Below are 24318 nucleotides of genomic sequence, written 5' to 3' on the forward strand. Positions count from 1 at the left end.
CCCTCCCGGTTGGTCACATGACCCGGAGAAGCAGATGGGCGTATGTGTTTGTCCACGTCGGGCCCCCCGTCCGGTAGAACCTGAAGCGTGCGATGAGACGTCGCGGTGGGTGGACACACTCTCTCACCCACCTAGACGCACGGGGTGTGTATTTCAGCTTGAAAGCGCTCGCTTTCGCTCAAGGGGGTGAGAGTAATGAGAGTAGTGAGAAGTCCCAGGGGCAGAGAGAGGCTGAGTCTGGGGAGAGATGCTGGCCAAGTCTGGGGACTGGGGGGAGGGCTGTGCTGTGTGTGTTTTTTGGAGGGGGAGTGGTCAGACAGGAATGCCTTGCATGGCTTTTAAGGTGATTTCAGTAACCGGGGTGACCGGGCCTCTTTCTTTAACAATGTACTTCCACCAGCAGGAGGGCGGCACATTCACGGCCGTGGGGGGGGGCGGTGGGGGAGAGCGGCTGTCGAGGGGCCCAGCTGGCGGCAGCGTGAAGAGGTTCCCCTAGAAACGTTAGAGCACGGGTCACCGGGAGCGCGGAGCCACCGCCAGCTATCGGCCCTGGAGCCCCTCTGCGGTGCAGGTGGACACAGCGCCCCCTCCTGGGCTCCGAGTGCAGCGGCTTCTCTTAATTTGCCCCTCTTGCGGACAGAGCTGTGGACGCATGGACTGCGGACAGGATTTAATTAGTATTTTTAATCGGAATTTAGGGTTGCATTTCACTAGTTTGTGTGCTACGGAGCTCCTGAATGACGGTGATGTGCTGGACGCCCCTCGTCCCTGTGGCTGTTTGCGGAGCATCTCCCGCTCGGGGGATCGCGTGGGGTCCGCGCGCCGCGTCGCACGCTCGTCCTGGCACGGCGGGCGACAGCACGCAGTTGGATGTGGGACGGCGCCAGGTGGGAGGCCGGTGCCGCGGGTGGATGGAGGAGCAGGTGTCTAGGGGTGGGGGAGGGGTGGTGGCCTTGGCGTCTGCTCTACCTGCTGGCTCGCTCACACCCCAGCCTGCTGGAACCTCCACCCCCACCCCCATGGGACACCCTCTCCGAATTGGATCGTAGCGTCGCCTCGGAGGCCTCAGTTCCTGTACATCTGTGTGTATTTATGAGACAGGTCATATACATTACCACACGCATGCTGCTTGGTAAGTAAATATATACACGTGATCATTAATTATTTTTTAAACGTATGCAGTGTAAACGTACGTGCATGTACATAGACATAAACGCACACGTGTACCGTACGCATATTTGTTAGGCTCTGGCTGGTGATAACTTGAGGATGAAATTGTTTCTCTGTGTGTGTGTGTGTGTGTGTGTGTGTGTGTGTGTGTGTGTGTGTGTGTGTGTGTGCTAGAAGGGCGAGAAGACATCAATGGGAGGAAAATTGGATAACTGTCAAGAAACAAACACCCCTAATTTATCATGTGTCTCAAGGGTATTATGATACAAGGGAAAACCCGGGGCTGAGAGCAGCGCCCGTCCAGCTCATCACAGCTAAAGACCAAGGTGGCGGCGGCGGCGCGCACCCGTCGTCGTGTGTCCGGCCACATCCCATGTGGACGCGGCCGAGGAAAGCGTTTGATGATGTCCGGTTCCGTACGCGGCACACACTCGCGCTCCTTTACCACACCGAGTCATGGTGAACGAATACCCACGGTTCTCCAGTAAAGGTGTTGGCGAACCGGTTTTTGTTTTCCTCTCCTCAACTGCCACCTGGATTCTCTTCATAGGTGACTGTAAGTACAGCTGCTGTGTGCTGTGTGTTTCTCCGGAACTCCGTGCGGTGCTGTGCGTCGGCATGCTGAGAAGCGAACTCGAAAAATAATTTGAAATGAACCGAGTTGAAAATAAAATGTAACTGGATGAACAGGGCTGTGCAAAAAAAAAAAAAAAAAAAAAAAAAAAAGAGTAGAAAAACACCTTAGAATGATTTATGGATCTCTGGTTTCCATGTGGCGGAGAGTGAGAGCCCATGGACAAGAGAGGGGGTCCCTGGGGTCTTGGCCTAGGGGGTGGGGCTGGGGAGGGGGGACAGAGGTCTGTAATCCTTTTGTGTCCCACTGCCTGTCCTGTGTGGCCTGGGGGGTGAAGGCAGCTGGACAAGGGGGCTGTCGAGGGGGAGGGAGGGCAGACAGGAATCATGGGGCCCAAATGCCCCCCCGGCCCTCCTCGTTACTTGATCCTGAGACTCGGCCCTTAAGGAACAGCCCATCTGAGCGGCGAACCTCCGCCCCCTGTCCCCCCCTTTCCACCACCACTCAGTCAAAGTGATGATTTTGTGAGAGCAGAGAGATGTCTTTAAAAGGCAGGGTGATGCAGCACCCCCCCACCCCACCCCACCCCAGAGATGCGCCGCTGCTGCTGGACACACTCGTCATTCTGTTTTGCTGGTGTCACCACACTGCACCTTTGGCTTGTTTCCATCGTTTCATTTGTGCAGCGTGTGTGCGTGCGTGTGTGTTTTTTGACAGCCCATACTGTGGCGGGTGTGTTTCTCGGCATTGAACGTAACATTTGAAAGCCTTTGTCCGTGGTTTCCTTTACCGCGGTGCATCTCCCGTGAAGCACAAGCCCAAGTTACATCACTCTTTAGACATTAATGGTTGTTTTTGGTGTATCTTCGGCTCAGCGGGGGTCCCGGCAGCTCAAGGTTTGGTACGTTTGCACGATCGTCGCTCTTTTCCATCCAGGAGGGTCCTTTCCCTCCGAACCGCGAACCCGCCCACAAAAGGACCGTCTGCACTTACCGCGAAATTGTGTGATGCAGCTGACTGCGGCGCGCCGCCTCCGAGCCCACATGCCACGGGGAAGTCTATTAGGGCCGCATTACGTCAAGCAGAAACCCTTTCTGTAAGCAGAGCCGAGCCGCACCGCCCCCCCTCCCCCGACAACTCCTCCTCGCTCTCTCTCACACACGCGCGGATGCGTGCGCCATCGCCAGGCCTCGCTCCCGTCTTTCGCGCTGCTGTGCCGCAGTGAGGCCGAGCGAAACGGCCGATCGGTCGCTTCGCGGCGCCGGCCGAGCCGCGCCTCCGACGCCACCCCGATCGATCCCGGGGCCGGCGACGGGCCTTCTGGCACCTGCCTCCCAGGACGAGGAGGAGGAGGAGGAGGAGGAAGCCCAGCTGCTTATTGTCGCCCTCCAAATGGGAAGGAGGTGGGGGCAGCGAGAGAGGACTGCTGGAACCATCCGTACACGTCTTTTGTATTCCTCTCCTTGTCTTCTCTCTCTCTCTCATACACACACACACACACACACACACACACACACACACACGCACGGCCTCGTGTGCGCAGAGTTCAAATGAGCAGGAAGCTGCAGTTGGCTGCACCATCGTGGGGCACCGCAGTGTGGGGGGTCACTGCAGTCTCAGTCGCTCTTGCTGCTGACCGCTGGGGGTCCCTCGCCGCTTCTTTCCTCGCAACCGGTTGTTTGTTTTCCCCCATTGGCGGCACGGGGGCGCTACCGAGACACGTCAGGGAGGGGCGCTCGCCTCAAGCGGTTCGGTGAGCAGGGCTGTGAAAGGAGCGTCCCGTGGGCTGCAGGAAACACAGCACCGGGACTTCCTGTTTGTTTGGCGCCTTCTTGGTGAGCGGAGAGAAGCGCTTTTGTCGCTTTGATCCTCACCGACCCCCCACGACTCGCATCCTCGCACCGTCTGGGGTCCCTCGCTCGTATGAAGATCGAACCCCCCCCATCTTCCAGCAGGTGGCGTACCGGTTAGAGCCGCTGCCTTCCATTCAGAGGGCCCAGGTTCGAATTGCACCTCCAGCTCCAGTACCCTTCCCTTCATCTAAGAACTTACCATGAATTAATACGGTAAAAAAATGGCACTGCTGTATAAGCGAGGATGTGGATTTGGAGAAGGGCGTCAGCTGAGCGAATAAATGTAAATGCGTCTGCCGTCGCTGGCCCACGGGCTCCTGCCACCGCCGCCGCCGCCTCGCACCGTGGGTTCGGCCCGCGGGTAGAGGGGGCTTTTCCTGTTTCGGTGCCGATCACACAGGCGCTCCGCTCAAGGAAACGCGGCCCTTTGTATCCGGCATGCTGCTGAGGATGCGCTGCAGATGAAGAGCATATGATGTGATCAAACTCTTCCTGGCAGGCGTTGAAAGCGAGCGCGGCGCCCGCCGGCAGGAGGGACAGTGTCCCCTAGTGGCCATCGTAAGAACGGCGTCGCCGCTGGTGTCGGTGCCGCTGCAGAACTTCGTTTCCGCTCCTGTCTTTGCCAGGTTTTACCAGCGTTCACGAAGGATGCGTTTACCTCATTGGCCACGATGTGTACTCTAAACGTGGTACGTGGAGAAGGAGGGCCGACTCCGAATCGTACGGGCTTCTCGTTTGTTTCCTGGAATTAGTTTTAAATAGAAGGAATTGTTGGTTTATATGAGAGAGAGAGAGAGAGAGAGAGAGAGAGAGAGAGAGAGAGAGAGAGAGAGAGAGAGAGAGAGAGAGAGAGAGAGAGAGAGAGAGCAGGTGGGTCAGTGCTTAGAGTTTCCTCTTTCAGATCTGTAGATCACAGGTTCGAATCCCTTCTTCTGCCTTAGTATCCCTGAGAAAAGTGTGTTTAACCTTAAAAAGTGCTCCTGTAACAATGACCCAGCTGTATAAACGGGTAAATAACTGCAAGCAGATTAACGCAAGGTCTCTTTGGAGAAAAGTGTCAGAAAAGTGAATAAATGCAAGTGTGTGTGTGAGAGACTGAATTTGTTTGGACGTGGCATTTATTTATTGTCGTTTGCCATATTTCATTTCATACACTTACTTCATTTTTGTGCCTCAGTCTGGGTGATGGACGATCCCACGGAAATATTTACATGTTTTCTCGTCGCGAAGAACACCGTGTCTCTGCAGGCCACACAATGCTGTGGATAAGAAGGTCTTGAGGACATGTAAACACTGGCTATTTCCAGCAGCGCTCAGTTAGTGCGCAGCGCCTGGGCCGGGGGCGGGGGCGGGGGGGGGTTCTTACAGAAAGCCTTTTATCAGAACCCAGAGCTGCTCTGCACGCGTCTGTTTGCGTGGAGGAATTTACGAGTGTGTCCCCTTCTCCCCCCCACCCGCAGCCCTCCTGTCGTCCTGGTGCGAGGAGCTCGGCCGCCTCCTCCTGCTGCGCCACCAGAAGAACCGACAGAGCGAGCCCCCCGGGAAGCTGCCCATGCAGCCGCCCATGAGCTCCATGAAGCCCACCCTCTCGCACGGGTCAGTGCCGCAGCGGGGGTCCGCCGGCCACCGCACGCTCTTTAATTAGCCCTCGCGTGCTTCTCGTAATAGATGCTCTATAAATGGAATCCGGCGCAGGACTTTTCTGCGTCCCACGTGTTTTCCGTTAAAACACATCGACAGACATCTCTCCCGCATGTCCGCCTGTCTCAGCCTGTACCTCTGCTTCAGTCTGACTGAAGTGCGTGACATGCGGCACTTGTGAAGAAATGTCAGTTTCGTGGGTAAACAGTGAGCATTCCACCTCAGTAAGTAAATAACCCATATATCTGAATTTTATTCCAGTAGTTCCGAGAAAGGACGTTTAAGCCGTTGCACGTTTTTCACCATCAGTACCACTTATGAGAACAGCAGAGAGATGGAGGAGAGCGGTGAAGGAAGCTTCTCGCCGCTCCATTTTACCCCTGCGCATTTCGGAATATTTTAAACCGAGGATTAAAGAAACGGGTTTAAGGGGATCCGCAGCTGCGGTGCCCTGGGAGGGTAGCGGGCACAAGAGTGTGGGGAAGGAGAGGTCTCGCGGAAGTCGCACTTTGTTGAAAATCGCCCTCGACTGCTTCCCGTACGAACCACATCAAGAGGCGCTTTGCTTTAAGGTCGTATTTGAGCGAATTAACGCGGCCTTTCGCCAGAAAGCAGCGAGAGTCACCATTAGGATCCCTGCGTTGTGGGTTCATTTCTTATTTATAGTGCATGAAGACGGAGACTGGCTGAGACGGCAGTCCCTGACTGCACGATGAGTCCATCACTTAAAAAAAAAAAAAGAAAAATCACAGCTTGATGGAGACCTAAAATAATGCGCAACAGCACAGGGCAGAGTGTAGAGGAGCAGCGCTGTGTGCGGCGGCGTTCTGCTCCAGTGAGTCCGCATGTGTTTGCTGTGACTCGAACGCCTGAGCGCAGCAGCTGCTACTCCTGCTCGTACCCACTGGGACGGTGGTCCGACTCGGAGTTCGATCCCCGCCTTCAGTGGGTATGTGCGGTCTGGGTTCCGCACCGCTGGTTAAATGGACACCTTGAACAGCTGCGACACGCGACTCTGGCACCGGGACTCTGGGAAATGGCAGTGCGGTAAAGTGTTTGCTTCCATTCCGCAGCGATGGGTCCTTTCCTTACGATTCTGTTCCCTGGCAACAAAACACCAACCAGCCGCCCGGATCGCTGTCTGTGGTGACGACGGTTTGGGGTGTGACCAACACGTCTCAAAGCCAGGTGAGGTTTGAACGCTCGCCATTGACCATTTCGGCTGAGCTGTACAAATTCTGCTTGGCCGAGTCGCTCTTAACCGCTGGGCCTCTGGAACCAGGTACTGGGCAACCCGATGGCCAATGCCAACAATCCCATGAATCCTGGCGGCAACCCCATGGCGTCGGGCATGTCAGGGAACAACCCTGGCATCAACTCCCCCCAGTTCCCGGGCCAGCAGCAGCAGTTCTCCGCCAAGGGAAGCTCCAACCAGCCTTACATGCAACAGGGCATGTACGGGCGGCCCAGCTACCCCGGGGGCGGAGGTTTCGGCGCAAGGTAAGAGAAGGCGGGCCTTCCCCATCGGCTCGGGGAATCTTCACAGATGGCAGGCAGGCTGTGGGAACCTGTGGATCTGCTGTAGCCAGGATGCCTTAACCATTTTTAGTGCGGGCCGCACTAAATGGGCCGCAGCTTTTACGGCGCAAATATACCTTGATAAAGCATGCGGCGTCAACGACGGCTCTTGGAGACTCAGGACTCCGGCCTCTTGTTTGCTCATTGGAAACGTATCCCGTAGACACCGTAGAAAAGTCACACGCTTCTCCAGGCAGAGGTTGTGTTCAGGGTTTCTTCTTTACCTGGAAACGAGTCATGTCCGCCGACTGACACTGACTGACTCTTTGTGCTCTGTGTTTTGAAGTTACCCGGGAGGTCCGAATCCCGGCGGCGGCATGGGTATCCCCCCTCACTCCCGAACCCCTGCTGACTTCACCCAGCCTGCCGCAGCCGCCGCCGCCGCTGCCGTCGCTGCCGCCGCCGCCACGGCTACAGCCACCGCAACGGCCACGGTGGCCGCTCTGCAGGAGACCCAGAACAAGGACATGAACCAATACGGACCGGTAGGAACCAGGCCGAGGCAGTCTGTTGGTCAGCCAAATTCAGCTTCTGTCCCTGGATTACATAACGTACATATCTGAAGCTATTAGAAGGTCCCGAATATGCTCTTTGTTGCGTGTCCAGATACTGACCGCCCGTGAATTCGGTGTTCTGGGAGTTGCAGTAAAACTCTACTGTAGTTGACTGGCGTAGCGAGTCGCTGACGGGGGGAACGTCCCAGCGATGGCTCTCCTCCCAAGTGCTAATTCGGCTTGCTCTTCTCTTACAGATGTGTTCCTCTTTCCAGATGGGACCTAGCCAGGCCTACAACAACCAATTCATGAACCAGCCGGGCCCCCGCGGGCCGCCGTCTATCCCGGGCAACATGAACCCAGCCGGCATGGGCGGCGGCATGAACGCCCCCAACATGAGCGGGCCCCCGATGGGTATGAGCCAGCCCCGCGCCCCAGGCATGAGCCCCTTTGGGAATCACGGCCAGAGGATGCCGCAGCAGGGCTATCCGGGGCCACGGCCCCAGTCCATGCCCATGCAGAGCATGAAGAGGCCCTATCCTGGCGAGGTGCGCACACACAACCTGACGACCTTTCGGGGACGGACTAGTGCTGGTCACCACGCCCGCGCTAAGCAGCGACAGACGTGTGCCGCACAGCCTCACAGTTCTCTGCAGTTACTAGTTATTTACTGTATTTCAGCATTCTCTGAATTTATCTGACAGCTGAGACAAAAAACAATCAAGTCACTCGTGCAGTGGTTTGTATCTGACTGCTGCTTACCCTGGTATTGAACGATGTACCTCTTGCTCCTCTTCCCATCAGCCTAACTATGGCGGCCAGCAGTATGGACCAAACGGTCAAGGGTTTCCCAACCAGCAAGGGCAGTACCCCGCTCCGAATGCCCCCAGGCCGCTGCCATCTCCCAACTACCCTGGGCAGAGGATGCAGGGGCAGCAGAGTTCGGGACAGTACCCGCCGCCCAGCGTGGCCATGAGCCAGTATTACAAGGCAAGGCTGAATTCCGCATTACCGTGTCTCTTATCCTACTTACCACACCAACGGTCTCCAGGTTCACAGCGTCTCAACTGCCTTTTTTCTTCTTTGGTTGTTTCAGCAAGAACCGTTTAACGGCCAGAATAACAACTTCTCTGGGAGCGGATATCCGTACAACCAAGGCAATCTCAACGGGGTATGTTGGCACTGCAAACTCTGCTATTTCACACAAGGTCCTTTGGCTAGACCCGAGTTGGCCGAAACCTTACCGCCATCTCTGTCCGTAGCCTCCACGACCCGTGGGTAACTACCCCCACTCGCCAGTGCCAGGCAACCCTACGCCGCCCATGACGCCCGGCAGCACCATCCCCCCATACCTGTCCCCCAACCAAGACGTCAAGCCACCGTTCCCTCCAGAGATCAAACCCAACATGACGGCACTTCCGCCACCCGGTGAGTCCTCCGGGGCATTGGTAATGCTCGCACCTTTGTACTCGCTCTGTACTCTACTGCTGTTTTAACACACGCTCTAATTTCGCTGGCACCTTTCTCGTCCGTGACCAGCCAACCCGAACGAGGAACTGCGGCTGACCTTCCCGGTGCGGGATGGTGTGGTGCTGGAGCCCTTCCGGCTAGAGCATAACCTGGCTGTCAGCAACCACGTCTTCCACCTACGCCCCACAGTGCACCAGACACTCATGTGGAGGTAAGCCCCGCCCTTCTCCATAGCCCCGCCCACAGCTACGGTTATTTCAGTTCGGTTACTAGTTTAGCCACTTTGGCTAACACACATTGCTTTTATACGTACTCTAAGAGCAGCAGTGCCTCGGAATGGAAGCAAACCCTTTACCGTGCAGAGACGTTTCATTTTAATTTTGTTTTTTGGGTAACTAACTATTTTATTCAAAAGGACTGAAGGTCCTTGGAGCTTTTCACTGCTCTACAGTTACTCAGATGAGCACAACAGGAGAGGTAAAGTGTGCAACTGGTTTCCAGCTGATTTCTTGACCCTTGCAGGTGTCTGGACGCAAGTCTAGCTCAGGAAGTGCTGAGCTGCTCGCTCGCCTCTATTTCAACATGGACAGGCACACAACAGCCTTAAGTAAATGCAGGTGGAACCGGCAAAATTGTTGACTCAGCTGCCATAATAATACCGGCAAATGACCCAGAATGCACTGCTGAGATTTCCTTGAATGTGTGTTGAACCGGTTTGGAAAAGTGCCCTGAAGGACTGTCACATCTTTTATAATAAAAAAAAAAAAAAAGATACATCTCATGCTAGCTGTCGTCTTTTCACTGGAGTATTTAAAATAAGTGTCTCCACAAGAGATTCAGTATGGATTTGATGTGGGACCAACGATGAGAATGCATTGGCAGCGCTGGCAGTGCGAGTTGGGCAGTCTAATCTTTCGCTTAGCTGGGTTTTGCCGGTAGTTATGGTGTAAAACAGGGTCGCTTTCCTGTGTTTGCATTCTAGGTCAGACCTGGAGCTGCAGTTCAAGTGCTACCACCACGAAGACCGGCAGATGAACACAAACTGGCCGGCGTCGGTGCAGGTGAGCGTGAACGCCACACCGCTCACCATCGAGAGGGGCGACAACAAGACATCCCACAAGCCTCTGCACTTGAAGCACGTGTGTCAGCCAGGGAGGAACACCATTCAGATCACGGTCACGGCTTGCTGCTGCGTGAGTAGAGCCCTCCATCTCCTGTCCTCTCCGGGGACACATTTTCTCCAGATGCTGTTGCTTTCTGCTGGTCTACTAGTGGACCGTGACCGACGTGTGTCCCTTCTCCGCCGCAGTCGCACCTCTTCGTCCTGCAGCTGGTCCACCGGCCCTCCGTGCGCTCCGTCCTCCAGGGCTTGCTGAAGAAGAGGCTGCTGCCAGCAGAACACTGCATCACCAAAGGTACCCGCCCGCGCTGTGTCCGCTGTGCCTTCTCGATCCGTTTGCCGCAGCTCCGAATCCTGAAGCTCTCTCTCTCGCCCCTGCCACCCCAAGTCAAGAGGAACTTCAGCAGCGCGGCGGCCTCGTCCGGGAACGCCACGCTCAACGGAGAGGATGGAGTGGAGCAGACAGCCATCAAGGTGTCCCTGAAGTGTCCCATCACCTTTCGGCGCATCCAGCTTCCGGCGCGAGGGCATGACTGCAAACATGTGCAGGCGAGTGCCTCCCCCGAGCTGCCACCACCCCCCCTCGCCAGACTGCTCACAGCGCTCTGAATGACACCCCTGTTTCTTGCCAACAGTGTTTTGACCTGGAGTCCTACTTGCAGCTGAACTGTGAGCGCGGAACGTGGCGATGTCCAGTATGCAAGTGAGTGGACGCGCTTAACGGCCTGCGGTCCTGTCCGATTCTCACTTGCTGTGCTGTGCACGTTCCTGTTGTGTGTAAACACACACTGTGTTCGCTCTCCCCCCAGTAAAACAGCATTGTTGGAGGGGCTGGAAGTGGACCAGTACATGTGGGGCATCCTGAACGCCATCCAAAAGTAAGTGTCCTTCACTGGCCTTTCTGAACACGTTGCTCAGAATCATTTTGCGGCAGATGCTTCTGCCACATGCAGTAAAGTCTTTATTTCCTTTTGAAAAACAGAAATGTTTGTTGATTTTTTTTTTTTTTTCTTTTCCCCTCTCTCCTTCCTCTAAGCTCGGAGTTTGAAGAGGTCACCATTGACCCGACGTGTAGCTGGAGGCCAGTCGCAATAAAGTCTGACATCCACATCAAGGAAGACCCAGATGGACCGTTGGCCAAGAGGTTCAAAACCATGAGTCCAAGCCAGATGATCATGCCCAACGTGATGGAGATGATTGCTCAGCTCGGCCCTGGGCCTTCCCCGTACCCGTCGTTACCTCCTCCTCCTGGTGGCCACAACAGTGACTATGGGAACCAAGGTAATGGTTAGTGAGCAGCCAGTCAGGGTACAGGTTTACAGCCCGTCCCGAGGAAAATAACAGTTTGGAGTGTTTTCTGTATTTGTTTCCATTTCTCAATGTCCCTCACGTCTCCTTAACGTGAAAAGCCGCGTTACTGTGAAGAACCGTGAGCAATTTTCATTGTGGCCTCTCACATCGTTCTGTTTGATAGGAAACAGTTACCAGGGGCACGGAAACTTTGACTTCCCCCACGGTAACCCCGGTGGTACCTCCATGAACGACTTCATGCACGGACCCCAGCTGTCTCACCCGCCCGATCTACCCAGCAGCCTTATGAACCCAGACAAACCCCTAAGTCACAATATGCCCGACACAGTGAGTGACCGCCGGCGCCCGTCATGAGCACAGCGTTTCCATAGCAACCATGCCCATGGCTTCAATTTGGGAAACCTGCTGCTTTTGTTATGCCATGTACCATGTAACCCTACGAAAGTATTTACGGGAGAGGGAACTGCTTAGAAATGTCACGGCCCACCTTTGACCCACTCCTTTATCACGAGAAGCTTGCAGTGTTTCTATCTGTCAAAGCTTTATTTAGCATTCTGTGCAGAGGAGTAACACGAAGGCCCGGAACAAGCTATTAATAGTGCTCAGAGTAAATTCCTGAAGAGGTCCATTTGTGTGCACAATCCTGGTTAAGGGATCATGGGAAGAAATGAGCTTGTTTATCTCACCGGCTACGGTGCTGGCGCCAGCGAGTGGGTCAGACGTGTAACCCGTCTCAAACCCAAGATGCACGGTGTGTGGCAGGGCCGAGGGACGACTCTGCAAATGTCAGCTGGGCCTCAGTGGGGTGGAAATGCTCTTCGCCGCTTGGTGTTCATGTCACGGGGTGGAGATGGGAAATGGAAAGCACCGAGGGTCACTGTGAGGGCCAGTAGTTAAGGTCCTTCCTCCCTCTCTCCCTCCTTCCCTCCCTCCCTCCCTCCCTCCCTCATTCCGTCAGCGCGGCGGCTCTCGTACCCGTCTCGCGGACAAGTCTCCCCACCCCCCCCGCAGCTGTCGGGCAGGGTGGGATGGGGGTGTAAGGGGGGGCCTCACTCTCTCTTCTCCCGCTTCTCCTCCTTCGCAGATGCCTCCTCACCCTGTCAGCACTGATCAGTCCCATAGCTCCACGCAGCAGGGTTTGCACGTGCCTCCTCACCCCAGCAGCCAGTCAGGGCAGCCATTGCATCACAGTGGTGCGCCGCAGCCCCCCCGCCAGCCCCCACCACCGCAGCCCGGTTCTAACAGCCATCCGCACGGCGACCTGACCTTTAACCCCTCCTCTGCCTTAGAAGGTCAGGCTGGCGGGCCGGTAGCCCCCGATATGCCGGAGCCCTCCTTGGATGTAAGTGTGCGCTGGGCCTCTGGCACGCCGGCACTAGACAGGAGCCCAGCTGGGCACATGGTACTGCTTCTCTCATTGCATCACACTGTCTACCTTATCACACGCCAGCATTGTGGCTTCCTTCTCTGCCTCTGCCGAAACTGACAAGCACTAACTACCCACTGTGTGACGCTAACCATGCCAGAGCTTAACTTCCTCAGGGTAGTAGCCACGTGGAAGACGTTGACTAAACACACTGGCCACGCGGCTCTGTACTGCTGACTCTGCCTTTTTGGATCGCTGCGCGTTGTAGACGGAAAGGCCGCCGAAGCCGTAAATATTAACATCGTAGCCCTGTTGTGCATGCGACTGCTGGCAGAGGGAGTATCACATGACTTGAGCTTTACTTGTGCTTGGCCTAACACCTTCAGTCCTTTCTTTCGTTCACTCCTCGGTTTGAGAGAAAGGTCAAAGTGCCGTCCCATCGCGTCTTCTCACTTGGATCTTGTTTTCCCTTCTTCCCGCAGCTCCTTCCGGAGCTCGCCAACCCGGACGAGTTGTTGTCGTACCTGGACCCTCCAGACCTCCCGAGCAATAGCAACGACGACCTTTTGTCCCTCTTTGAAAACAACTGAGGGCGCCCCGTTGTCCGGAAGCGGCGCGAGTCGGACTGGCTGAAGTCAACGGCCGCTCAGTACTTGACGACACAAAGATGCACTCCCTTGCTCTTCTTCCTCTTGTAAACATGCGATTCTCCCGCTCAAATCGACTGAGAGTTATTGTAAACACGCAGACATGACGGTCCTGTCGGCTACCACGCAGCGATACCTTCGAGAAAAAAAAGAAAAAACTGTGCAGCTATGTTCGTTTCATTTTTACGTCACACGGCGTTCTGTGTGGAAACCGGAAAAAGTAGCATTTTTTTAAAAATTCTGGTCTTATTTCTATTTAAGAAGAAATTGAAAGGAAAAAAAAAATCAACTGCCCATTTTGGCCAGTGTCTGTAACCCCTTTGAACACTGATGTTCCTGACTATGAAATCGTGGCTTCCCAAATATTTTTTTAACCAGTTAAAAGCACTGATTTCCGCTGACCACCAGACAAAAGCACAAGAGATTATGGCAAACCGTGATGTGATTATACAGGAAAACACCACAAAGGGAAGAACACGTGTGATACAATCAAGAGGGTACGATGCCCTTGTTTTGCTCATCATATGAAACTTTTTTTAGGTTCCCAATGTAGAGAGAAGGAGTAAGTGTTCAAAGGTTTCAATAAGCTCATTTCCATCTGCAGATAAGGGAAAAGTCAATGTTTCTGAGGATTTGCGTGTGTGTGTGTGTGTGTGTGTGTGTGTGTTTGTGTGTGGTTTTTAATTTTGTTTCATATTTTTGTAATGCACAAGCTCATCTTCACTAAATAATAATAAGAATAATAATAATAAGAAGAATAATAATAATAACATACAGGAGTCAGGGTAGGCTTTTGGAAGTAGGGGGTGATTTGATCTCCTGTAGCGGGCAGGAACTGAACACACACTCGCGACTCTGTACACCTGAAACGGGCATTTATTTCCAGAGAAACGCAGCTCTTTTATGTACAAGACTGTTACATAGTAATCGTACCCCTTTCCTTACCCGACAGGGGAGCTCATTGGGGAAAAAGCAGGAGAAAACGGAGGGGTGACGAGCCGGTAGTTTGCAGCGCAAACACTCAAGTGTTGCTGCTCTCCTAGGCCCCCCCCCCCGTAGCCGAGTCACTGTATTGCACCCTTAGCCAGCGCCTCCCTGTGCTGTCGGAGTGTCCTGCATGGGCCCCGTGTCGCTCGAGTGGCCGTTCTGTGACGCCTCTTCCTTTCTTTCTTTGATGTACAGAACCTGCTATAAGACGTGCATGTGTGCCAATTGCCTTTGTTTAGTGATGTTCCAAGTTAAGAGTGTGTGTGCGCGTGCGCGTGTGTGTGTGTGTGTGTGTGTGTGTTTTATCTCTGACTTTAACTAAGCTTTTCCTTTTTTTCTGTCCTTTTCGTTGTTCTTTTCGCGTAACACTAACTTTCCTTCGAAGGATTACTTTATTGTATTTGTGCCGTATTGTCCGGTTTGTAATTATTGTTTTGTTTGATCGCTCTTTTATTTTGCAGTGCTGCAAACGCATTATAGTTTATAATCATTGGGAAATTGCTTTATGTCACCAAAGTTTGGGAGGGCCAGAGGGTAGGCTACCCGCTCATGTGTACGCCCTGGGAAAAGAAATAATTTATCACTTTGTTCAATTGCAAATATATGGTAGTCCCTGGTGTTTCTGTCTTAGATATTTTATAAAGAAATTCTGGAAACATCACAGGCACCATATGACATTTTCCATCTTATTTTTCTTCAATTTCATTTTAACTGAAAGCCGCTGTTCAGTATGCAAATGTATTATTTTTTAAAGAAGCTATTGTAAATACATTTGTGAATATTTTAGTACTGTCTTAGATGATATTAATCCTTTTCAGAATTGGTCCTTTGTTGTTTTCCACTACTCCTCTATGAACAAACTAACCCCGTCACCACCCAGCCCCTCCACCTGAATATGAGGTTTCTTCCGTGGAAGAGAGAACCAATGAAATTGTCTGTCGTTTATGTCGGTCTTTTTATTTTTTGTGTTTTATCTGTGTACTTCCTTTCCCCAGTACATTTACAGAATCAACTGGAACTTGCAGATGTTTTTTCCGCCGTTGCAAAAAAAAAAAAAAAAACAAAATAAAAAAAAAAATAAATAAAAGTTGCCCCACTGAGGTCACTTGACAGTTCAACACAAAAAAGTGGAGGGTGGGGCACAATTTTTACTGTTTATACTGTAATATTCACTTTAAATCTTCCTGTTCTTCAAAGGCTGTGTGGATGAATCGATTTGTTCTGTCTCTGAGTGCCGGCTTTAACATATTTGACTGAGAACAAAAACAGTGGCGTGATTTGGACAGAACACATGTCATTTGTCAGTGGCCATTAGAATAATGAAGGGAGCCATGGGGATGTGGGGATTATCATCGGTCTTCAAGATGTGCAAGTGGCATTTTAAAAATGTATCACAGCCTTACATTAAATAAAACTATGATATTGTTTTTATTTTTGTTATAGAAATACAGCTTTTGTAAAAGCTAAAGATCATTTGAAATTTGTATCCCATTTCAAATATTGTTTTCTGCTTTTGTAAATTATTTTTTATATGTTTTCTTTTCTAATAAAACGTAAGGCTAGTACTCTTTCGATTTCGTTTAACCCAGTGTAGCTATGTATGTAAAAATGAACAGCTAATTTTTGTCTTATAAATTATAAGGCCTTTGGAAGTTATTATTGTTCCAGTTTAATGGGGGAATATGATTAGAATAGGTAACTGGTGCTGGGGTAGCAGCTAAAAGTACATATATCCAACACAAGTTTAAAAAAAAAAAAAAAATCTATTTTAAACATGCACTGCCACACTATTTCTTTTAATTTTTGTATATAAGTAGACATATTTGAAGTAGTTAATATTTCACAGTTTGCTCACATTTACGTATGAGCCATTTCCATTTATTAGGCACCCTTGCATAGTGTAGTTGCACAATCATCTGCAAGCGAAGTTGTGACCCGGGAAAATAAAATAAAATAATAAAATGATAAATAAAAAAGAGAAGGGGGAATAGCCCAGCCTGTTAGGCCCTGGGATTCAGCCACAGGACAAGAACATGCAAGAGAGAGGAGGACCTAAGGGAAGCCTGTACATATGTAAATAAGTATATAGAGACATGTTAACAGAAATGTATTCATTTTCCCCGGGAATGTGCATTGTTTATTGATTTTATTTTTTTTAAGCTTGCCCAGCCCATCAGAAGTGACTCAGTATGGAAAATGAATCTTGTTTGTTAGTGTCTGTGAATTCTCAGCAGTTGTTCCCTTATGTAACATAATTCTGACCTCTCTTATGAGGCCAATTGGGGAAAGAAAAAAAACAATAATTTTGTTATACCAACATGTAATAATAATTAGCCTATGTGTATTAGTCTATCACCTGTGTATTTTTAAGGTGCTACAAAAATATTAATGAAGAAAATACGGGGGGGGGGGGGGGTGGTTTGGAGGGAGGGGGAAGGATATCAGAAGCCGGGGGGTGGGTCCAAAAGATTGTAACCAAATCCATAGTTTGTACAATTTTTGATATCATGATCAGACAGAATTAAAAAAGATAAAAAATTAAAAGGTACAATCTAAGGTGATTCATGCAAAAGTGGCCATTGTCTTTATGTTTGTACATTGTATGTACAATCATTTCATATTCTAAACTGGTCAGAAAAAATAAACTAATTGTGATTTTTAGTCTTGCAGAACTGTATGTAGTTAGATGATGTGACATCCTAATATTTATCTAATAAATATGTATTCAGATGATACCTGTACATCATTGTCTCCATGTGGTTCTTTAGGAGTATTTTTTCACCGTGCAGCATCGTTTCATCAGTTTTTCTCAGTCTGGCCGTAGGACTGAAATGCTTGGCACAGAGGTATTTCTGGTAAAGTTGCTTAAAGTGTTTGAATCAAAATGATATTCATAGGCCTAAATTCATAGTAAATATGCAGACATTCGTCTAGTGTTTGTAACTTCAGTGTCTTTACAGCAGCTTTAGTTAATCTTCGTCATCATGGCGATGTCTTTTGAGTCCTATTTGAATTTACGTAGTTAACACAACCTTTGGTCAAAAAAGAAAAATAATGGTCATTGCTTAAATTCTGTTTTAACATATTGCTACTTATGATTATGTCTGTCATTCTAATTACTGTTTTTGACCACAATTGTTTCATAGCTGATACTTTTATGTGAAAAAACTTATTTGACCCATTTATAGAGCTGTGAATTATAGTGGATGTAAAGATTAAGCACCATGGTCAAGGATACTGCAAGAAGTGGGTCTTGAACCTGCAAGTACTGTGTTACAAGTCCCTGTCCTTGAAAAGTTAAAAATGGGTAGAGGTATTTGGCAAAGTGTCGTAAAAACCAAACGAAAACACGCAAAGGACAGGCGACGTCGATGAAAGATGACGCAGGACGGTTCCCGCCCACCACAAGTGACGTTTTTCCACTTCCTGTCCCACAGTACATGTGCGCTGGATGCTCTGCGGTCTATATCTCGCTGTTTGCCCTCTGTCGACTTCCTGTATCTGCAAACGTACGCAGTGTTTGAGTGTCGCGCGGACGAAAAAAAGGCGCGCTCGGAACCGCAATGCTGCGCGTGAAGAGCCGCATTCAGTTCTCCTCGCTGGGCATCGCCGCCACGCGCCTCTTTGCGTCGGGAGCCCCGGCGAACCCGGTCGTTTATTTTGACATCGCGGCGGACAACCAGCCGCTGGGCAGGGTCACCTTCCAGGTACGGCGCACCTGACCTGTCCGTCGCAACGTCGCCGTCCCGGAAGTGTCGCCGCGCGCCGCCCGGCCTGCTGCGGACGCTGACTTCTCGTCACGTCGTAGTATTACTACAGTTTTTAAAAAAAAAAAAAAAGTCTCACTACACGCACGGCACTTAAGTATTGTATTGAAATTCCAAACATGCCACGGTGCTTTTACTTATTTAACACTTTTACAAATCAAAACAAATGTGCGAATGTTGACGAAAGACAGACTGACACTGACTGAGGAGCCGAGACTAGCGCAAGCAGCAAGTGACAGTACTGAGTACACAGTCAGTGTTTGTTCCTCCTGGGCTACTTCTGTTTTTTTTCCCTCCTTAAAATAATGTCAGTCCAGGGGGTCTGACCACTGTCTGTCTCTCTTCTTTTTCTTTCCTGATGTTTTGCAGCTGAATGCAGACGTGGTTCCCAAAACAGCAGGTAGGGTGGTGGGCGCACATTGAATGTGACATTCTCTTGAGTTACATAAACTGGCTGATCTGTGTGCAGCTTCATATTATTATTATTATTATTATTATTATTATTATTATTATCATGTTTAGCTGGTCCGTTGTGCAAGGTGAGTTGTACTGTCTCAAACGTCCTCACTCACAATGCGGAAAGCCGAAAGGTACCAGTGACCTCCCGCAATGTTCTCTCTGGTGCTGCGTGGCTCAAACCTCGGACTGGATCCACCCAGTCATTTAACAACAACAAAAAAAGTTTTGGCGCAGAAGACGAGCAGCTTAAGGAGAAGGTAAAGCCGGTACAAAGGTTTTAGGTGTTTTGCGGGTTAGGAGCGCAGTGAGGTACTGTGGGAAAGACCATGAGGGACAGAGGAGAAGTTTAGACAGTTCCAGAACATAGAGATGAGTGTCGAAAAGCCATGTGTTCACATGAATACAGGTGTGCAGCGGTCAGCTGTTGTCAGATGCAGGGTGCTGGACCGCTCTTTAACCCCCCCCCCCCCCCCCCAATATTGTGCGTTTGTGCGTCTGTCTTCTATGTAGAGAACTTTCGAGCCCTTTGCACAGGAGAACATGGCTTTGGGTACAGAGGATCTACGTTCCACAGAGTGATCCCTCGCTTCATGTGCCAGGTGCTGTGTCTCATCTCGTCTTGTTTATCTGGAGCTGGGCTTTAGCGCTGCTTGACTGAATCTGCCAAACACCCTGATTCTGCCATAATTAAACAAGAAGAGGCATGTTGGATGCCATGTGATAACTGCTGATATTTGGTCTGAACTGAATACTTCTGAAGTGCTGTGCATTTATGGAGAGTGTTCAGCAGTAATTTTTATTCCCTCACCCCATGTGTTTAGGGAGGAGATTTTACTAATCACAATGGAACTGGAGGAAAGTCCATCTATGGACCTAGATTCCCTGATGAGAACTTCAAGTTGAAGCACACAGGGCCAGGTATCTGAGGACTTTTTGTTTTGTTTAATTGGTGTTGCTTAATGTTCTGTAGTTTTACTATGGCTTTTTTTGAAAGGTAATTTTTTTTTTTTCTTCAAGAGTCCAAATGTTTTTCTCTGTGTTTACACTTGTTTACTGTGTATACCATAGTATTTACTTGTCTTTTCTGCAGCCTTAAATTTTGAATCATCTTTAATTTTCCTCATCTATTTCGAAGATGGCTATTGATGTTCTTAAAAGTTACATAAAGTTTGCACAAAGTGCTTGTACCACAAGATGGGGACATTTTCCCGAGCGTGGAGTTGATGCCGAATTTCCTTTTCCCAAAGACGCTGACCTACTTTACAAGTCAACCACCAGGAATCAATTTACTGATTACTTTTGTTGTTGTTGTTTCTCCTCACCACATTTACCAGTCCAGCTCTCTGTCAAAGAGTTCAAGATCCAAACCCTGTGGACTCATGTGTTTTATAATGCTGCACTGTATTGTGGTATAAACCAAGTAAAGGCTTTTCTTGTTGAAAGCAGAGCTCCACTACGCTGAAGGCTGACACTGAATTATTAACATTTAACATGATGAGAGCTAGTCTGTAATTGTGTCACTTATCCGTGGCTTTTTAGGTGTCTTGTCAATGGCGAATGCTGGTCCAAATAGCAATGGATCTCAGTTCTTCATTTGCACCACGAAGACTGAATGGTAGGAGCGAGCTGCCAAAATGTCCTTTTAGGAACAGCCCCTGCTGCCCACTGCACAGTGCAGTTTGCTGAATTAAGGAATTGTGATGTTTTCCTCCCCAGGCTGGACGGCAGGCATGTCGTGTTTGGCCACGTGAAGGAGGGAATGGACGTGATCTCCAAAGTGGAGTCATACGGCTCCCAGTCTGGGAGCACCTCCAAAAGGATCACCATCGCAGACTGCGGAGAGCTAAAGTAATTGTGTGTCGTGTCCTCAGCAGACTTACACCTACTGTGAATGCAGAAAAAGGCGGTTTTACCACATGAACAGGATCAAATGCTTAAACTGGACTCTGATCATTCCCATCAGGAGGGAAAGAAAATTGTACCTCTTCTTATTTTCTACCTTCATAAGTCTGTTAGTTTAAAAATGATTGATTAATAATGCACCTGGAAGTTTGCACTTAACTGTAAAATTGATTGAGGTCTCGACGGTCAGTTCCGTTTGCTTCCTGGAATGTCAGCTGTGTGTGTCGTCCTCTTTACCGTGGGCTGTTCTTATTCATATTTTACCTTGTTTTCAATTGGCTTTGAAAGATTGAGTTCGGTATAAAATGTTCTATCATTTCATAAATCTGTGGTGCTAATAAAGGGGTCCTGTTGACGAATCATGTCACGAATACTCTTTAATGTCTTCTGTACCTGCATGCTCAGTAATTAATAGGACTTCATGGGAGGCTGAAGTGGTTCATATGTAAGTGTATCCATCTTCCATTTTTTTCTTTATGTTGACTTGTCTCAACTTGAATAAAATATTGTTTCTTAAAAAGGAAAAACCACTAAAATATGTCTTAATGACTAACGCAAATACAGTGTGATAAATGTGTAAAAAAAGAAAAGCACGAAAACAAAATGCTCTTAACAAGCAAGAAATTGAAAAAATTGTCACAAAGGAAGAATACAGCAATATTTGGAATTAAAGTGAGGCCAGTGTTATATTATCACACTGTGTTGGAGTTCCATTTTGGTAATATCTAAAGAATTGTGCCCTGTATAAATATACTGAAACATACCAGTCATGGGATCTTGTGTATTTCTGTTAGGCTCTACCCCCCTGTGGGTAACTTTTTTTTTTTTTTTTGGGGTTAAATTTGTAGTGTTTACAATTCTATTTTGACTGTGACCTCAATGCTGTTATACTACTGCATATTATTGCCTGTTGATTAAACATATTTTTGAGACATGACTATCCCAGCATGCTTCATTTCCTTTGCAGGCAATGTGGTGTCGTCTTGTATAACTCTAATACCACGGTCAAAAGAAGGCGCTTTGGAACAGGAGTAAGTTCTCAATGTAATGTTCAGTTAATGGCTCTATAATATCTATTATGTTTTTTTAAACGTTGTTTTTGCTGATTAATCATGGAATTGGCTATTTCCTCACATTTTAGTTGTACTTAGAATAAAATGACCACAAATCTCGAGCCTTTTTTTTTTTTTTTTCTCCTCTCAATTTGTCCTTACAGCTGTCTATTTTTGCACTTCATTTGCCGTTTTAGGACTTCGGTTAACCAGTTAGTTCATAGCTGTGGGTTATAGGTGCACCTTTTTTTTTTTTTTTTCTTTCTTCTCCCCCCCCCCCCCCCCCCGTATTTATGTAAGTTCTGTTTGACCTGTGTCACACAAAGTACAGTTTTGCACAGTTTGCAACATTTTAATGTACTGGGTTGAGTCCTGTGACTTGGACAGTTTGTGGTTCCTCCCATGTTTCTCAGGGAACCATTGATCTCAGCAGCCTTACACTTTATTATAATTGCAACCATTTGTATAATTCCCCCCCCTTTTCATTGGCACATAATGTGGCAGAACTATCATTGTGCATCAATTAATTTATCCTGCCAGGTTCTCTGAATACAGTAAAAGGTCTGATGAATTTCAGGATTTTCAAAAAGGTTTGCACAGAGGTCCTTTGTTACATCTTGGAAAGGCAGTCTGTCCGTCCACCCACTGTCAAGAACTGCTTGTCCAATGCAGGGCCGTGGTGGTCCAGAGCCTATCCCTAAAATGCAGGGGGTGAATTAGGGTACACCCTAGACAGGACATCAGTCCATCACAGGGCAGTACCGTAACAGTATTTTAAAATAGTTGCAGAAAGTAAAGTTTTTGAAGGGACTTTAAATTTTGAATGCAGGACTTATTCTTCTAGGTGGTGTTTTAGGTGCAAAGTTGTGACCAATCAGTGTTGATTTCCTTTGACGAAGTACAAACTGAGTTTACTATCACCCACTAGCTAATGTTGGTGCGTTTGCAGGTATACATTTCAAAATGCAGTCTTTGTTTTATCATTGTTATCTCTTGCAGTGAGAAGCAGCAAGACTTTTCAGAAGGACTCTGCGCAGCGTGTAGCTGAAGGGTAAGTCGAAAGAGTTGGACGGGGTTTGTGCCTTTATGCCTTGTTATGAGCAAAAATGATGGGCGAGAGGAATGGTGTGCATTGTTTAAACGAAGCCATATGGAGCCAGGGTGTGTTGTTTCCAAAACCATTCAGGTTTGTTTGAGTTATCGGATTTCACTGTCGCCATGGAAACAATGTTTTCCTTCTAGTTCTGTTTAATGTCCCAGTGTTAAGGCAAACTTGATTTCATTTAGCCTCCCTTCCCGTGGAGCAGTGCGGGAAGTGGCCTGTGCTCTCGGGGCGCAGGCTTCACTTCACAAGCAACGTTTGTGAAATGCTCGGCAGGTTCGCGAGCTTTTCCAGAAAGAATGAAAACGCGCAGCACGCGTCTCGCTTCTTCACGGACTTGCAAGCGGCTTTCTTTGCGGGATCCTTTCCTTGAGCTCTGCACTAGGAGCACTGCTGAGCAGTCTGCAGCGCTGTGCTCCAGAAGTGTCGAAAAGTACTGGCACTTTATGCACCAGCCACCTAGGCATCTGGGCACTGTGTGTATTTATATTGTGTAAAGGAACAAATGGCAATTTGTGCTCCTTTGTCGCGAGGAATGCATCAACCACATGTGCGTGAAGTACTCCGGTCCTACCGAGTGGTTGTAAGATGGCCAGTTTAACTGCAAATATCTGTGCTTTTTACACATTAAAGCACAGCGACACTAAATAATGAGGTTCAGTGTTGAAAAGGAAACCTGGAATGAGGCACGAGGCTGTTTCGCTTCCATATTTTGAGCACATTGGGTTCAGGCAACAGTTTTCACAGAATTACACTCCCCCCCCCAAATAGAGACGTAAATTTCGCCATAATCTGTTGAACTATTGTCCCAGTTGTGTTTGACAATTAAGGGAAAAGAGGCAAATAAAACAGAAAAAGGCACTTATTCAATATTTTAATTCAGCAATAAAACTCTTAAAAGCAGTAAAGCAAGCTTTTTTCCCCTAATAAGCAAATAAGGCACATTTTGGAATGCCATTTTATGGACATTTAACAGAAGAGTTGTACATTCTTTGCACATTCCCAGTTATACATCTTCTTTGCCAGTCACTCTGTGCTCTGCCAATTTCCATTTCAGCATTAGTCTTTGTACAAAACAAGTAAATTTAATTAAAAAGTAAACAGTGATATCTAGTTTATAATAAGGCAGTGTATGTTATTCCATTTACCTCCCGTTTTCTCAGCAGACAACTATAAAGTCAGTATGACCATACATTAGTTTCTACACAATATTGTAAATGCAGCAACATGGTTAGTATTTTGGTGTATACTAGAATAACATAACATTTCGAAAACTAATAATTCACTAAAAAGTAATAAGAATACTAAACGTTTTTCTGTCTTCCGAGCAATATGAAAGAATACGTACGTGCGCATGCAACCTCAGCCAGGTGTGTCTAGAGTAGCGATGCTCTTCCTGTATAACTCATTAAAAAATGTTTTAAAAAGAGTAACTCTGTCCTGCGCTTGAGGACGTTACACATATTGCTTACTATTTGCTTAAATACAACATTAAACTGCAGTAGCATAAGTGTCACTGTTGCCTGTTGCTATTAATGTTAAAATTGTGAAAGAGCTCTTTAAAATGATGCTATACGTATTTCAAAATACACATATAGGAACTCTAAGCATATAAAACATACACTTCAATAGCATACCTGTTAATACTGTCATATTTTCATCCACACATTAAACAAAACAGAAATGGCTTTAAGAGAGAAAGGGTATTTAATAATTATGTACCAACCTTCATAGAATAATCTAAGTAGACAATATTTTCTTCTTAGTGTAATTTTTGTTGCATATTTTATACAGACAAAATATTGTGTAAAAAAAAAAAATCCTT

The 24318-nt window shown here is 48.5% G+C and overlaps 2 protein-coding genes across 10 annotated transcripts in view; both read left to right on the forward strand.

Moving 5' to 3' along the window:
• zmiz1a (zinc finger, MIZ-type containing 1a) overlaps positions 1-13919 on the forward strand; it is a 123703-nt gene extending 109784 nt beyond the window's left edge. For 6 of the 9 annotated variants that reach the window (XM_029248836.1, XM_029248835.1, XM_029248839.1 and 3 more), the window contains 18 exons: positions 5058-5193; positions 6312-6426; positions 6521-6738; positions 7103-7301; positions 7568-7858; positions 8115-8300; positions 8407-8481; positions 8573-8738; positions 8850-8991; positions 9763-9973; positions 10090-10195; positions 10289-10449; positions 10536-10603; positions 10710-10778; positions 10937-11181; positions 11375-11538; positions 12296-12553; positions 13060-13919. In XM_029248836.1, the coding sequence (XP_029104669.1) occupies positions 5058-5193; positions 6312-6426; positions 6521-6738; positions 7103-7301; positions 7568-7858; positions 8115-8300; positions 8407-8481; positions 8573-8738; positions 8850-8991; positions 9763-9973; positions 10090-10195; positions 10289-10449; positions 10536-10603; positions 10710-10778; positions 10937-11181; positions 11375-11538; positions 12296-12553; positions 13060-13167 (2918 nt within the window). In that variant the 3' untranslated portion in view covers positions 13168-13919. The remainder of the gene's footprint in view (positions 1-5057; positions 5194-6311; positions 6427-6520; positions 6739-7102; positions 7302-7567; positions 7859-8114; positions 8301-8406; positions 8482-8572; positions 8739-8849; positions 8992-9762; positions 9974-10089; positions 10196-10288; positions 10450-10535; positions 10604-10709; positions 10779-10936; positions 11182-11374; positions 11539-12295; positions 12554-13059) is intronic. The other 3 variants (XM_029248838.1, XM_029248840.1, XM_029248841.1) reach the window with 2 other exon arrangements.
• A 3712-nt stretch (positions 13920-17631) lies between these two features.
• ppifa (peptidylprolyl isomerase Fa) lies at positions 17632-21370 on the forward strand. Its single transcript, XM_018761334.2, has 6 exons — positions 17632-17918; positions 18348-18378; positions 18948-19036; positions 19259-19355; positions 19977-20052; positions 20154-21370. Exons 1-6 carry the CDS (start codon positions 17775-17777, stop codon positions 20287-20289), a joined length of 573 nt encoding a protein of 190 aa, XP_018616850.1. The 5' UTR covers positions 17632-17774; the 3' UTR covers positions 20290-21370.
• Positions 21371-24318: the final 2948 nt, after the last annotated feature.

This window comes from Scleropages formosus, chromosome 24 (genome assembly GCF_900964775.1).
Source record: "Scleropages formosus chromosome 24, fSclFor1.1, whole genome shotgun sequence".
NCBI classification, from domain to species: Eukaryota; Metazoa; Chordata; class Actinopteri; order Osteoglossiformes; family Osteoglossidae; genus Scleropages; species Scleropages formosus.

What these genes read in the sequence shown, in the direction of transcription:
- ppifa (XM_018761334.2), top strand. Translation starts at nt 17,775, where the DNA reads ATGCTGCGCGTGAAGAGCCGCATTCAGTTCTCCTCGCTGGGCATCGCC. An exon ending in TCCCTCGCTTCATGTGCCAG is followed by an intron (nt 19,037 to 19,258) that starts GTGCTGTGTCTC and finishes CCATGTGTTTAG; the next exon opens with GGAGGAGATTTTACTAATCA. An exon ending in GTTGAAGCACACAGGGCCAG is followed by an intron (nt 19,356 to 19,976) that starts GTATCTGAGGAC and finishes GTGGCTTTTTAG; the next exon opens with GTGTCTTGTCAATGGCGAAT.